Raw genomic sequence first — 15,421 nt, 5'->3', positions numbered from 1 at the left:
ATATATATATATATATATGTATGTATTCTGGATATTTTATATATATATGTATTCTGGACATTACTGGATATGTAATCCTTATCAGTTATATGGATTACAAAGATCTTTCATGTTTTTCACTTTGTGGTGTCTTGATGAACATAAAAGTTCTTAATTTTAATGTAGTTGAATCTATTAGTCTTTTTCTTTATGTTGTATGATTTTAATATCTTTCTTAAAACGAGTCTCTTCATTACTCAAAGTCAGAGAGATATACTTTTGTCTTAGAATAATAGATATTTTTGTGCCTTATGTTTAATGGTTTTGCCCATGATTTTTTATTCATGCTGTGAGTTTGGAATTGTTTTGATTTTGTGTTGCTGAGAAACAGTCTACCTCAAACTTTAGTGGCTTAAAGTAACCATTTTATTTTGCTCATGAGTTTTGTGGCAAGTAAAGAAAGAGCTCACCTAGTAGTTTTTCTCTTCCGACAAAGGTGGCGTCAGTTGGGCTAGAAAATTTACTTCTAAGATGGCTTCTTTCTCACCTCACGAATGTGGTGTCTTTGTGCTTCTTGGCCTCTCTTTCTACATGAGGCTTCATCCTCTAGGTTATCTCCATGTGAGTTGTGCTTCTTGTAGCATGACGGTCTTAGGGTAGTCAGTGCCACCTCTGGGCTGGAGGCCAACCAACACAAAATCAGTCACTAAACAAAACTACAACCAAAGACCCTCACAGAGTCCACTTCACTCCCCTGCTACCCTCACCTGAGCAGATGCTGGTATTCATGGCTGAGGGACCTGAAGATAGATCACATCACAGGAGTCTTGGCAGACACTCCCCCAGTACCAGTCCAGAGCCCAGTATGCACCGGGTGGCTAGACCCAGAAGAGAAATAATAATTACTGCAATTTGGCTCTCAGAAAGCCCATCCTTAGGGGGAAAGGGGAGAGTTCCATATCAAGGTGTTATGGGGGGTGGGGGCGGTCTTTGTTCTTAGAGCTCCCAAGATGGGGGCGGGCCGCTCCTAAGATGACAGCAAGTCTTTTGTTTTCTGACCTGGGGTTCTTGGCCTCACGGATTCCAAGGAATGGAACCTTGGGCCATGTGTGAGTGTTATGGCTCTTAGAAGCAGGGGGTCATGAAAGAGAACCGTGGAACCCAGCAACTAGTGTTCAGCTCAACTAGGATGAACCGTGGGGCCTTAGCCATGCAGGAACAATGGAGAGCCTTTAGCCTGATTGGTAGTGGCAGTGGGCTCCTCGCTGGATCAGAAGCACCGCTTCTGATCCGGAGGGATGGAAGTCAGCAGGCGGTCTGTGATGGCGGCAAACAGCAGTGGTGGACGGCGAATGAAAGCTCAACTTGAGATGTAACAAACATGGACCAGAAGAGTGTGCTCAACTCGAGATGTAACAAACACAGACCACTTCTGTTCAACATAGTACTGGAATTTGTAGCTGGAGCAATCAGACAAGAGAAATAAATAAAGGCATCCAAATTGGTAAAGCGGAAGTCAAACTGTCACTGTTTCCTGATGATATGACTGTATACATAGAAAACCTTAAGAGACTCATCCAAAAAGCTCCTGGAACTGATCAGTGGATTCAGTAAAGTTTCAGAATACAAAATTAATGTACACAAATCAGTAGCACTGCTGTACCCCAACAGTGACCAAGCTGAGAATCAAATCAAGAACTCAATTCCTTTTATAGTAGCACCCCCTCAAAATAAAACCCAAAAAACTTAGGGAATATACCTAATCGAGAAGGGGAAAGACCTCTACAAGGAAAACTACAAAACACTGCTGAAAGAAATCATAGATGACACAAACAAATGGAAACATATTCCATGCTCACGGATGGGTAGAATTAACATTGTAAAAATGACTGTACTACCAAAAGCAATCTACAAATTCAATGCAATTCCCATTAATATATCACCATCATTCTTTGCAGAACTAGTAAAAACAATCCTAAAATTTATGTGGAACCAAAAAAGAGCCCACATAGCCAAAGCAAGGCTAAGCAAAAAGAACAAATCTGGAAATATTACATTGCCTGACTTCAAGCTATACTATAAACCTATAGTCACAAAAACAGCATGGTATTGGTATAAAAAGGCATATAGAGTAGAGAACCCAGAAATAAAGTGAAATACTTACAGCCAACTGATCTTCAACAAAGCAAAGAAAAACATAAAGTGGGGAAAGGACACCCTATTCAACAAATGGTGCTGGGATAATTGGCAAGCCACATGTAGGAGAATGAAAACTGGATCCTCATCTCTCACGTTATGCAAAAGTCAACTTAAGGTGGATTAAAGACTTAAATATGAGACCTGAAATTATAAAAATCGCGGAACATCGGAAAAACCCTTCTAGATATTGGCTTAGACAAAGACTTCGTGAACAAGAACCCAAAAGCAAATGCAACAAAAGCAAAGACAAATAAATAAATAGATGGGACTTAATTAAACTAAAAAGTTTCTGCATAGCAAAAGAAATAATCAGCAGAGTAAACAACCCACAGAGTGGGAGAAAAATGTTCACAAAGTATGTACCCAACAAAGGACCAATATCCACAATCTACCAGGAACTCAATCAAACCAGCAAGAAGAAAACAATCCTATCAAAAATGGGCTAAGGACATGAGTGGACAATTCTTAAAAAAAGATATGTGAATGGCCTACAAACACATGAAAAAATGGTCAACATTACTAATGACCAGGGAAATGCAAATCAAAACCACAATGTGATACCACCATACTCCTGCAATAATGACCATAATAAAAAAATTTTAAAAAAATAGATGTTGGCATGGATGTGGCGAAAAAGGAACACGTTTACACTGCTGGTGGGAATGTAAACTAGTACAACTATGGAAAACAGTGTGGAAGTTCCTTAAATAACTTAAAGTAAATCTGCCATTTGATTCAGCAATCCCATGACTGGGTATTGACCCAGAAGAAAGGACATCGTTATACGAAAAAGACACTTGCACACACATGTTTAAAGCAGCACAATTTGCAGTTGCAAAAATATGGAACCTGCCCAAATGCCCATTAATCAACGAGTGGATAAAGAAAACGTGGTGTATATATATACTATGGAATACTACTTTACCATAAAAAGGAACAAAATAATGACATTTGCAGCATTCTGGATGAAATTGGAGACCACTATTCTAAGTGAAGTAACTCAGGAATGAAAAACCAAACATTGTATGTCTTCGCTCATAAGTGGGAGTTAAGCTATGAGGATACAATGCATAAGAATGATATGATAGACTTTGGGGACTTGGGGAATGCGTGGGAGGGTGATGAGGGATAAAAGACTGTACATTGGTTACAGTGTACACTGCTCCGGTGAAGAGTGCACCAAAATCTCAGAAATCATCACTGAAGAACTTATTCATGTATAAGTAAATAAAAAGCATTCTATAAAAAAGAAACCTTAAAAACTGAGTTCCTAGCCATGATGGGATAGGGGGTTGGACAAACTTCAGTATGTCCCTTCCTTAGTAACCTTTAACCAGATTTCTTCCCTAAGGAGTAAGCAGAAACCAGCTCTGGAAAACAAGAAACAGACGACTCATTGCTTTATCATCTTAAGCCAGTCATCTGAGACTGTGACTGGACTCTTCCCAGTTTTTTTGCAATTTCACAATACATCCCTTGCTGAAAACTGGCCACCATCTCCAGACCGGTTTTGGCTGACTGCTGGAGGATACACAGTGATGGTTTTGTGTCCTCTGCTTTATCTTTTGACATCAGTGGGCTGAAAACTCCATCCTCAGATCATGCTAATGCCACCATTTTTTGAACATGCAACCCACGAAAGGTACATGAAGCTCAATTGCACATGTGCGTATTTCTCCTTTCATAAATATTCATGACTCTTCCTTTAGCTTATTTAATATGCATATTTGGCCACCTCACTCAACAAAAATTCCTGTTCCCTTTACCCCTCCCTCAAAGTGCTTGCTGTCAGCTGCTTCTGGAGGCTTTGCTTCCCAAACTGTGGGATGGCCAGCCTACAGACTGAAACCCTTTATGAGAGATAAAACTCTTCTTTTCAAATTTATCCACCTCATCATTCTTAAGTTGGCACAATCCACACCTGGTTATTGCAGCTGTTATAAAAGAAACCAGTTGTCATTTTCATCATTCATCCTGGGAAATTTGTTCGCCAGATCCACCTTTTCTAGTTTCCCTATTACCACAGGTGACAGTTTTACTGAAATTCATGCCACTGTGCAACACAGATTTTTTTCTCCACCTTCCATACTGTTCCACAACAACTTCCTTACTGTTCTTTCAGCTTCTATTAAGAAGTCCTTCTGAGGCCCTTCATGCATCCATTTCACTGCCTGGTCCTGTTGCAGATGCCACAAATTTCGTTTCTAGTTATCTGTTGTTGTGTAATAAAACTATGTCAAACTTAGTGGATTAAAACAACTGTTGTAGTTTTTTCTTTATAACGGGGAGGGGGACGTTGTAACCCTTTGATATTATTCATAATATCCTAGAGAGATATTACTTCAAATATCACAGCGGCCCACCGTAATACTATTTGTAACATCCTAGGGAGATATAACGCCTAATATCATATAGTGACTGTATACCATGTGTGTATTCCCTTGATAATTATTTGTAATACCCAGGGTAAATATTGTTTCTATTATCACAGAGAATGTATACCCTGTGATACTTTTCGTAAAATTTTAGGAAGATATTGCTTCTAATATCACAGTGGGAGTACACGATATGTGTACACTGTGTGATGTTATTCCTTACATCTTAAGGAGATATTACTCCCAATATCACAGTGGGTGTGCATCCTGTGATATTATTAGTAATACCTTAGGAAGCTATTACTCCTAATATCACAGTGGGTGTACACCCTTTGATATTATTCATAATATCCTAGGGGGATGTTAATCCTATTGTCACAGGGGGTATACACTCTGTTACATTATTAATAATATTCCAGGGGATGTCACTTTTTTTTTTTTTTTTTTAAACAGAGTTTTGGCTTTTGTTGCCCAGGCTGGAGTGCAATAGCACGATTTCGGTTCACTGCAAACTCCGCCTCCCAGGTTCAAGCAATTCTCCTGTTTCAGCCTCTGGAGTAGCTGGGATTATAGGCGCATGCCACCATACCCGGCTAATATTTTGTATTTTTTGTAGAGACGAGGTTTCACCATATTAGTCAGGCTGGTCTCGAACTCCTGACCTCAGGTGATCCCACTGCCTTGGCCTTCCAAAGTGCTGGGATTACAGGTGTGAGCCACCACACCCGGCCGGGATGTCACTTTGGAAGTCACAGGGGGTGTACACCCTGTGATATTATTCGTAATATCCTAGGTGGATGTTACTCTTCATGTCACAGGGGGTGTTCACTATGTGAAACTGTTCGGAATATCCTCAGAGCATGTTACTTCTAATGTCACAGGAGGTGTACACCCTGTGACATTTTTCATAATATAATAGGAAGATGTTACTGTGCAATTATTCATAATATCCTAGAAGGATGTTACCCCTAACATTACAAGGGGTATACACCATGTGTATACACACCCTGTGATATTATTCATAATGTCTTAGGAACATGCTACTCCTAATTTTACAGAATGTGTACACCATGTGTGTACACCCCCTCCGATATTATTCATAACATCCTAGGGGGATGTTACTGCGTATGTCCAGTGATATTATTTCTAATATCTTACGGGGATGTTGCTCCTAATGTCACATGGACTGTACACCATGTGTGTACACCTTCTGTGATATTATTTGTATATCTCAGAAAAATATTATGCGTAATGTCTCAGGAAGTGTAAACCATGTGAAAAAACCGCCTTTGATGTTATTTGTAATATCCTAGGGGGATGCTACTTTTAATGTCACAAACGGTGTACAAAATGTCACAGGGGGTGTACACCTTGTGATATTATAATATCCTAGGAGGATGTTACCCCTAAGGTCACAGGGTGTTTACACCCTTCAATATTATTTGTAATCTTACAGGGACATATTACTTTAAATATCACAGTGGATGTGCACCATGCGTGTATACTCTGTGATATAATACCTTGTATCCTAGAGAGATATTATGAGTAATATCACAGTGAGTGCACATCCTGTGATATTATTTGTAATGTCCTAGAAAGATGTAACTCCTAATATCACAGAGGGTGTATACCTGGTGATATTATTTGTAATATCCTAGGGGAATGTTACTCCGAATGCCACAGGGGGTGTACACCCTGTGATATTATTTGTAATATTCTAGGGGAATGTTACTTTTATTTATTTATTTTTATTATACTTTATATTCTAGGGTACATGTGTACAGCATGCAGGTTTATTACCTATGTATACATGTGCCATGTTGGTGTCCTGCACCCATTAACTCTTCATTTACATTAGGTATATCTCCCAATGCTATCCCTCCCCCTGCCCACCCCACAACGGGCCCCAGTGTGTGATGTTCCCCTTCCTGTGTCCAAGTGTTCTCATTGGTCAATTCCCAGCTATGAGTGAGAACATGCAGTGTTTGGTTTTCTGTTCTTGCGATAGTTTGCTGAGAATGATGGTTTCCAGCTGTATCCATGTCCCTACAAAGGACATGAACTCATTCTTTTTTATGGCTGCATAGTATTCCATGGTGTATATGTGCCACATTTTCTTAGTCAAATGATCATTTTCATTACTTTTGGAATTTTGGAAGGTTGCTTAGGTGGGCATTAACTGGGGCTGCTGAGGCTGGAGAATCCACCTCCAGGAATATTTGTTTATTTGCAGATCTGGAATTTTGGTGCTCCTTTACCTCAGTTTCTTTCCTTGCAGTATCTCGTCTTCTAGGGCCTCTTCCTGTTGCTTAGATATTTCACAACATGGTGGTCTCATGGTGGTCATACTTCTTATAAGATGGCTGGTTTCCAAGAGGGAGCTTCATAATAATGAGTTATACAAGAGTGAGAGTTTCAAGAGGCAGGAAGAGAGTTCTAGCCAGTTAGGCTAGTGCTTCTGCCTTATTGTATTTATCAAAGCAATTATAGGGGGCTCACCTAGACTTGAGAGGATAGAGAAAGACGCTCTGCCTCTTGATACAGTAGTGGCAAGATCATGTTGCAAAAGAGCATATGGTTAGGAGGTATGATTGTAAACACCTTTGGAAATATGGTAGGCTGAACCAGGATGCAATTTCGTTTTTTCCAAATGGATAACCAGTTGGCTCAGTACTATTTATTGAACAGTCTATACTTTCCTATTGATCTGTAATGTCTGCTCTATCATAAATCATGTTTCTAAAGAGTAGTGTTTATTTGTTTTGAATTCTCTTTGTCTAGACCCATGATTCGCAACTGGGGGCCATTTTGCGGAAGACATTTGGCAATGTCTGGAGAAATGTTTGGTTGTCACAACAGGTGTGTGTGTTGTGTGTAGGGTGCTACTGACATCCAGTGAGTAGAGGCCAGGGAAGCTTTGCACTTAGCAGCATCCCCCAGTGCACGGGACAGTTCCCCACAACAAATAACTATCCGGCCCTAAATGTCAACAATGCGGAACTTGGGGAAGTATGGTCTCTGCTGTTAGTATTGCCCTATTATGTTAGTCTTGATATCTGATAGGGCAAGTCACCTCACTTTGTTTTTCTTCTTTAAGAATGTCTTATTTTTGGGCCTTTGCATTTTCATATAAATTTTAGAATCAGTTGATCTTGTTTCTTGTTTTTTTTTTGCTTTAGAGATGGGGTCTCGCTTTATTGCCCAGGCTGGTCTTGAACTCCTGGCCTCAAGTGATCCTCTCATCTCAGCTTCCCAAGTAGCTGGGACTACAAATGTAAGTCACCGTGCCTGGCTTGGAATAAGTTTACCATGTTTCATAAAAATTCTTATATTAATGTTTTTATTAAATTTTCATTGTAACTATGTATCTTCATGGGGGAAAATTAACATTGTGTGATATGGAATCTTATTCACGAAGCTGCGCACAGTGGCAACTACTTGTAATCCCAGCTACTTGGGAGGCTGAACAGGAGGACAGGAGGATTGCTTGAGCCTGAGTTTAAGATAGAATCTTATTTACCAGCATAATATAGCTATCAATTTAGTTCTTCTTTAATGTCTTTCAATAAAATTTTATAATTTTCCTCTTAGGGGGCACACTGTCTTTTTTTTGCATAAAAGTTTTATAATTTTCTTAATAAAAGGCTTGCAAATCCTTTGTGTAAGATGGTTTGTTCTCCTGGCCAGTTGTGAGGCTTTTAAATTAGTTGCTTTCCTTTTTTGAGCCTAATATCTCTGAGTAAAAAATGTGGCATTTGAACTGGATCATCTTTAACAGTTGAAATATTACATTATTAAAATGTTAGGATTAAATTGCTAACTTTCAATGCCCAAAATAGAAGTACTCCACTGGAGGGAGCTCTTCTGCATTTTTTCTCAGGCAAAGTTGTCAGACTGCTGTGAAAATAGATAGCACATCTTCTGTTGGTAACTGCAGATGTTACTGACAGCAAAGACCTCATCTTCTTAGTGTGGAGGAAAAAAGTGATACTTTTTTATATATACCAGGATTTTATATATACTTATATATACCAGGATTTCCTGGTATCTCTTCAATCACAGTTTTGCACGTAACAAATTCTACTTTGGTCTTTGGAAGATATTACTTTTTTCCTGGTTATGGGAATATAAGAAGCATCTTTTTGGACTTAGGAGAAAATTTATGGGTCATCCAATTTAATTCCTTCATTTGACAAATAAATGAATTATTATTTAGAGAGACTTATACTTTCTAAAAGACACATAGACAGTTTGTGAGAAAGCCTGGAACTCAGGTCTGAAAATTTTTGTGTCATAGTTGAGGGGATGAAGTGGGAGAGTAAACAGAGGGCATTAGTGGTGGGATGGGAGTAGGGATTTTGTTTAGTTTTGAATGAACTGAGAGGTGGATGATCTGAGAACTCCTGGAATTACATTCAATATCCTATGTGTATATGAGTGTGTGTGCACATGCACATGCATAAATGCTGTACTTTGTCTGGAAATGAGCATTTGTTGGGATTGTTGACTTGTAAGAAATAAAATTGGACTTTTATAAGCCACCCTTTATTTACAAAGAAAGATGCTTTGGCTATAGAGATTCATTTAGTTTTTATTTTGGAATCTTTTGGGAACACCTGCCTTGGTAACTTGATTACCAAACTTTAAGCTATCTTTAACTTGATTTAGTGATTTCCAGATCCCTCTCTTTTTTTTAACTGACCCCAAACTGATGTTTAAAATAGTTTTTGGATATTCTTTTCAGAAAAGATGAAATGCAACTTTTCTCCACTAGTCATTCCTTTTCAAATCTATTGTGACTGTTTTTGAAATGTTTCTCTATTTGAAGATGAGAAATTATAGTTTTTGTCAACCTTCAGAAGTTCATACTTGGGACATATTCCTGCAAGAAAAGACAGATTAACAAGAGAAAAATGAGCAGGTTTGTTAATGTGTGCAGTGCACATTCCATGGGAGAAAAATAACTAGATGCAGTGCCTTAGAGTCCCAGCTTATATCAGGTCTTCAACAAAAAACAATAAATTTTAGAGAAGCATCAGGACACATGAAAGCAGTTTAAGGCTTCCAAAGACAGGAAAGTGTGGGAAAGTAAATTTATGGGGAAACTAATAAAGTCTGCTTAGATGCCTCTGGTGCAGTCTCTAAGCTGATAAAGGTTGTAAAGGAGAATTTACATACTGTTTTGAGGCAGGAAAGAGGGAAAGATAGACCTTTTGTCTTTATATTAATAACTCTCCTGCTCTTAGACAGAGGAAAGAGTGCTTTTCTCTATTTGCTTCAAATGGCCTTTAGATCCAAAAAATTATGTCAAAGAGGAATATTTTGAGGTGACGCATTCTGTTTTCTTTAGTACTCTTGTTTGTGATTCTCTGGATTCACCTTCATATAAACTTTCCTTGAACACTATAGACATTTTATAATTCTTTATTTCTGCATTTGCTTTTAGATAAGGTCTTTCGTTATTTGTATGATTTTTTTTTTCTATGGATAACATGGAAAAGATTTTAAGCTGTTATTTTGGCTTAAGTAAATAAAAGTCAAAATAAAAGTCAACAACCCACTGCCTTTTATATCAACATTAAGAACTAGAGTTCTTACATTGCTTTTGCAGTGCAATGTAATGCATTGTATCCTTTTCTAACAAGCCTACAGAAAAGATTCTCTGTTAAAAACTATGTATTCAATCACCTTTCTGTTATTTACCAGGTATGGTATAGAGCAGTTTTAAAAATTAAAATTTATTTAAACTTTTAGGTGTTAGTCCAAGGAGTGATGCTGTCAATACACAGGAAGGCTAGGAACAGGGGAGAGTGTGGAAGGGCAGAATAAGGACATGGCCACTTTCTAGCTCCCTCCAAGATGGGTTTCTAGACTAAAGCTCCAATCTCAGTGTGAAGTGCTAGATATTCAATGGAAAAAGGATTAATCTTTATTAGAAATAGTAATACAAGTGAAAATTAAGCCAAATGATTTTTGTGTTAATGTATTTTTTCTTAGCAAGTATTACTGAGGATTTCTCTACCAATAATTTCTATACGCAGCTCACCATGTATGCATTTTGGCTGGAGTTATGAGGCAGTAAGGATTTTAGCTCAGTGAAAGAAATGGCTTAGTCTAGCATCTCCTTAAGAACCTCTTTGATCATGGACATCACATGATAAGAGAACAAGTTTTGTTTATTTATTTAAAAATGTGCCACATATTCAATTCCTGTTTTTCTCCATAAATGTTATTTGATGGGCATAATGAATGAATATTAAAAAAAAAAACCATGTTATTGTTGGGTACTATTAACCATGTGTAATAATTTGATTAAGTATGAGCTCATTTATTATCTGAAGTTTATAATTACTGTATAACTTTACAGGGACACAAAAGTGGAGACTATTGTTAAAATATCTGTGTCTTCCCCTGACTGCAGTAATAGAGAATTTCTTCTTGGGTTTTAGATTTCCTCCTTCTTCACCCCTGAAACCATATCCAAAGAAACCCCCATACCAAAAGGATGTTATTAAGTTTCCAGAATGGAATGATCCCCCACCAGGCACTTCACAAGAGAACATCCCAGTGAGGCCAGTTGTGATGGTAAGTGCCATAACTGAAAGATGGAGGGGCTGGCAGCAGGGAGAATCATCCATGAACTCTTAGGCTTGGTCTGTCTCTCTGTGGTCCCTTATGAACAATAGTTTAAAGGTACTTCAAAACAAAATCATACCTGCCAACAGCTGGGAGACCAGTAACAAAGAAAGACTGACTCTTGTAGTTTTTCACTCTTGCATGTAAATAGTTGTTGTATTGTTTAGGGCAGCAGTCCCCAACCTTTTGGCACCAGTGATGGGTTTTGTGGAAGACAATTTTTCCATGGACCAGGGCTGCTGGGGTGGGGGTGGGGGTGGTTTCGGGATGATTCAAGTACATTACATTTATTGTGCATTTTATTTCTGCTATTATTACATTGTAATATAGAATGAGATAATTATGCTACTCACCATAATGTAGAATCAGTGGGAGTCCTGAGCTTGTTTTCCTGCAACTAGATGGTCCCATCTGGGGATGATGGGAGACAGTGACAGATCATCAGGCATTAGATTCTCATAAGGAGCACACAACTTAGATCCCCCAGATACACAGTGCACAAAAGGGTTCATGTTCCTGTGAGAATCTAATGCTGCGGCTGATCTGACAGGAGGTGGAACTCAGGCAGTATGTGAACAACAGGGAGAGGCTGTAAATACAGATGAAGCTTCACTCACTTGCCCAATGCTCACCTCCTGCTGTGCAGCCTGGTTTCTTATAGGCTATGAACTGATACCAGTCTGTGACCTGTGGGTTGAGGACCCCTGGTTCGGGGAATAACAAGAAAAAAAATCTACACGTTCTATACAGATGAAACCATCCATTTTTTTCCCCTGAATATTTTCAATCTGTGGTTGGTTGAATGCAGAGATGCAAAACCGATAGATATAAAGGGTCAATTGTATATGGCAGCTGTTTTTGTATGTTCAGACTGAGCAGGTTTTTGTTAAAACTCTCTTGTAACCGCCTTTTCCTGTATGTTCTATAATTTATTAATCTTTTTCCTCTTTGTCTCTTCCTCCTAAACTTTGTTATTATTGCCAGTTGAGGGTAAGAAGGTTGGGGCATGGAATATTGTGGAATAGCCCCTGACCAAATATATAAACAAAGGTAGATTCTTCTAGTCTTGGAAAACCTAAGCTCATTATAGAATTGACTGCCTCTTTTTTTTTTCACATTTTTTCCTTAAAATATCCCCAGTAGAAGACCACCAGGATTGAGGTAATGCTAAAAAGCAAACAAAAAAAACCTTTCTCTTCCTTTTGCCATCTTCAGCTGTCCTTGTGGAGCCTTTTGCAGATGCCTAAGATTTGGGGGCTACTTTCGAACATTGCACTTACTTGATATTTGCTTATAAAAAAATAGACAACCCTCAAAAGTAATACATTTTAATTTCATTTTCAATAATCAATCTGTACTGTGTGTGAATTTAGATATGTATTCCTTAATTTTTAATTAATAAACTTTTATTTCACTGCTATGTCACTGATTAGTTGAAACATCCACAGGAAAAATCAGCTAGTTAATGCCATACTTATTGCCATAGCTCTTTTGTAATTCATGAATATTCATTTATAATGTGACCTAGTCTTAAGAATCACTCTTTGCTTCTCTGAGGTTCATGCAAAGAAAGTTAGTTTATGTTTCTAATTATTATTTTAAATCAAATTACAGGTGACCAAATCAAAGACATTTCTCATAAAAATCACACCACCTTATATTGAAATATTTATTCTCTCTCTTTCTACTGTTTCTCCTTCCCTCCCTTCTTGCATCCCCCTCCATTAGAATTCTGAGATGTGGTACAAGCGTCACAGTATTGCTATTGGAGAGGTTCCAGCTTGCCGTCTTGTCCACCGCAGACAGCTGACAGAGGCCAATGTAGAAGAGATATGGAAGTCTATGACGTTATCATAGTATGTACATTTGATATTAATGAGAAATTTTAGAGATATTGTTTCCTATTTTGCTGCTTCTTCGCTCTCTGCATATTTAATTTTCTGAAATTATATATAAAAATCTCCACTTTGCATTATTTGCGGTTGTGCTCAGTCAACATAGTTTAGCGGAATTCTGGGGATTATCTCCTGCTATTTACATAATAGGAGTTTAAAAGTTCTTAAATGTAATAAAATACATAATAGAAAATTTGGTCTCCTAGATATTGATGTACTATTTGTATAAAGTTAATCATATACAGCAAAATTTTGTTTCTCATGACGATATGCTAATAGTAGTTTCTTATCATTGTGTAAGTTAGTTTTTGTGTTGTAGTAATTTTACTTACAAAATTACTTTCTTGTCATTTGGCGTGTTACTAAATCTGTGAAGCAAAATGTTAATAGCAAAAGGATATCTTTTATATTTGTTTTATTGTATTCCATTTCTGCCCTTTTTGTCCCACAAAGATTGGGTGCAGTGCATGAAAATAAAGCATTATGAAGACTGATTTTTTGTAGTACCAGGTTTTTGAGTAAATATAATATGAAAGAAAGAACTAATTAATATAATTACTTATCTTTTAGTTTACAGAAAATTCTTGGCCTGGATTCCTTAGAAGAAGTTTTAGACATCAAACTTGTCAATTCGAAGTTCATCATCCATAATGTATATAGTGTTAGCAAGCAGGGAGTTGTTATTCTTGATGACAAGTCAAGTAAGTGCATAAACATAATTTTGTTACTTATTGACACAATATATTGGCTGCATAGGTCCATCAGCTCCTATTTGACCCTTCCCTAAACCCTGAATAAGTTTGTTCCTTCATTGCATATATTCTTTCTAATACGTTTTAACAAATTGTTTGGATTAAGACAGTGTCATAGGAAGATGAATATCTAGGAATGAGAGCCTCAGCAAAATCCTTCCAGAAGCTAGTTCAGTGTTAGCCACCTTGGGCATTAAGTGGTTCCGTATTCCCAGGGAGATCTCTGAAAAGTGAGACTATTCAAGACATAACTAAGAGTTTGAGTCAGTTTTCAGGTGGGCCCTGGGATCTGATTGCTTTTAGAATTCTCACATATTTGTTTTGGTTTCTCTGTGTTAGATTTTCTGGAATAGTCTTGGTTCTTTTTAATAAGGTAGTTTTTAAAATGTTGATGTTGCTTTAATTTTTCATATTTCCCACCCTAGGCCAGTTTATAAATCAGAAACACAAAACAAAATAAAGCAAAACATATAACAGCCACCTAACCTGGTTTTTGATTTGTACAAATGTGATTAGGGTACTGACAGTGGACCACATCCCCCACACTGATGTTAAATCTTTCTGTGGATAAGGACCAGATTTGGATGGGCTCATTGATTTGTTCTTCCTTTAGTTCAAACCCTCGATGCTGGGAATTGGCTAGAACTTAATGATCTTTGGTTGTGAGAAGATGGCATAATACTTTTTGATAATACTTTTTGACTTTTAAAATATGATTAAATTTAGGGCTGGGGGCTCCTGGGAAGCAGACAGAATATAGCAGAATAGCCTGAGCAGTGGTGAGAGGGGAAGAGATTTTTCTAGGCCATGTTTGCTGACAGGAGCAGAACCTGCAGAACCTATCTTCAGACCTGAAACACCTCTCCTTTTATAGTCCCTATATAAGGAATGGAGAACAATGAGAATAAGTTTGTGGTGACTTTATGAGTTGTGAAGTTAATATCAACATACAAAATTAAGTTCCATAGAATGAGGGGGAGAGTTTAGCCTTTGAAATACATCTAAAATTCCTCCACATTCTCTGAGTGTAGCAAATTGATACTTTTAGTTATAAGTTAGATGATCAGTCATCTTTCATTTTATTAAGTAAGATCTTAAGAAAGAAGAGAGCATTTTACAAGACTCCAATTCATTAGATCTAACACAATTCAACAAGTGTCTTCGCAGTTTTACAGAAATAGAGAAGGTGAAGTGGCAGCCTGAGTGCTAGTTCATCTCATCAGATGTCTGTGGCAGGGCCTGGAGGGAAGAGATTCTGTACCAGATGGTTCAGCTGGAATTTTTTTGTAGCAATGTTAGGTTACTGTTATTTAAAGCTTGTCCTAATACTAATAGCCTAACGTTAATATGTAAGTGGAACTTTCTTGGCCTAAAGCATTTTGAAAATGGAAACACGTAAAATGATACTTATATTGCACCTACAGAATTACCCTTTTTGTGGGGCTGGTGGTGTTTGGTGGACTCGTTTCACAAATGTGTTTGATGACTAATATTTTTTCTTTTCTTTTTCTTCTTTTAATTCTTGAAATAATTGATTTCTTTTTTGGTTTGTTTGGAGCAAACTATATATATATTAATTACTATA

At 37.6% G+C, this 15,421-nt stretch overlaps 1 protein-coding gene across 1 annotated transcript in view; it reads left to right on the top strand.

The window, feature by feature from the left end:
• DEPDC1B (DEP domain containing 1B) overlaps nucleotides 1–15,421 on the top strand; it is a 57,841-nt gene that overhangs the window by 35,171 nt on the left and 7,249 nt on the right. Inside the window, exons 3-5 of the mRNA XM_017852390.1 lie at nucleotides 11,003–11,138; nucleotides 12,918–13,045; nucleotides 13,655–13,785. Coding sequence (XP_017707879.1) covers nucleotides 11,003–11,138; nucleotides 12,918–13,045; nucleotides 13,655–13,785 — 395 coding nt within the window. The remainder of the gene's footprint in view (nucleotides 1–11,002; nucleotides 11,139–12,917; nucleotides 13,046–13,654; nucleotides 13,786–15,421) is intronic.

Source organism: Rhinopithecus bieti, unplaced genomic scaffold (genome assembly GCF_001698545.2).
Source record: "Rhinopithecus bieti isolate Rb0 unplaced genomic scaffold, ASM169854v2 scaffold_33650, whole genome shotgun sequence".
Lineage (NCBI taxonomy): Eukaryota > Metazoa > Chordata > Mammalia > Primates > Cercopithecidae > Rhinopithecus > Rhinopithecus bieti.
Note: the sequence above shows the minus strand (reverse complement) of the source record. Positions and strands in the feature narration are given on the sequence as shown.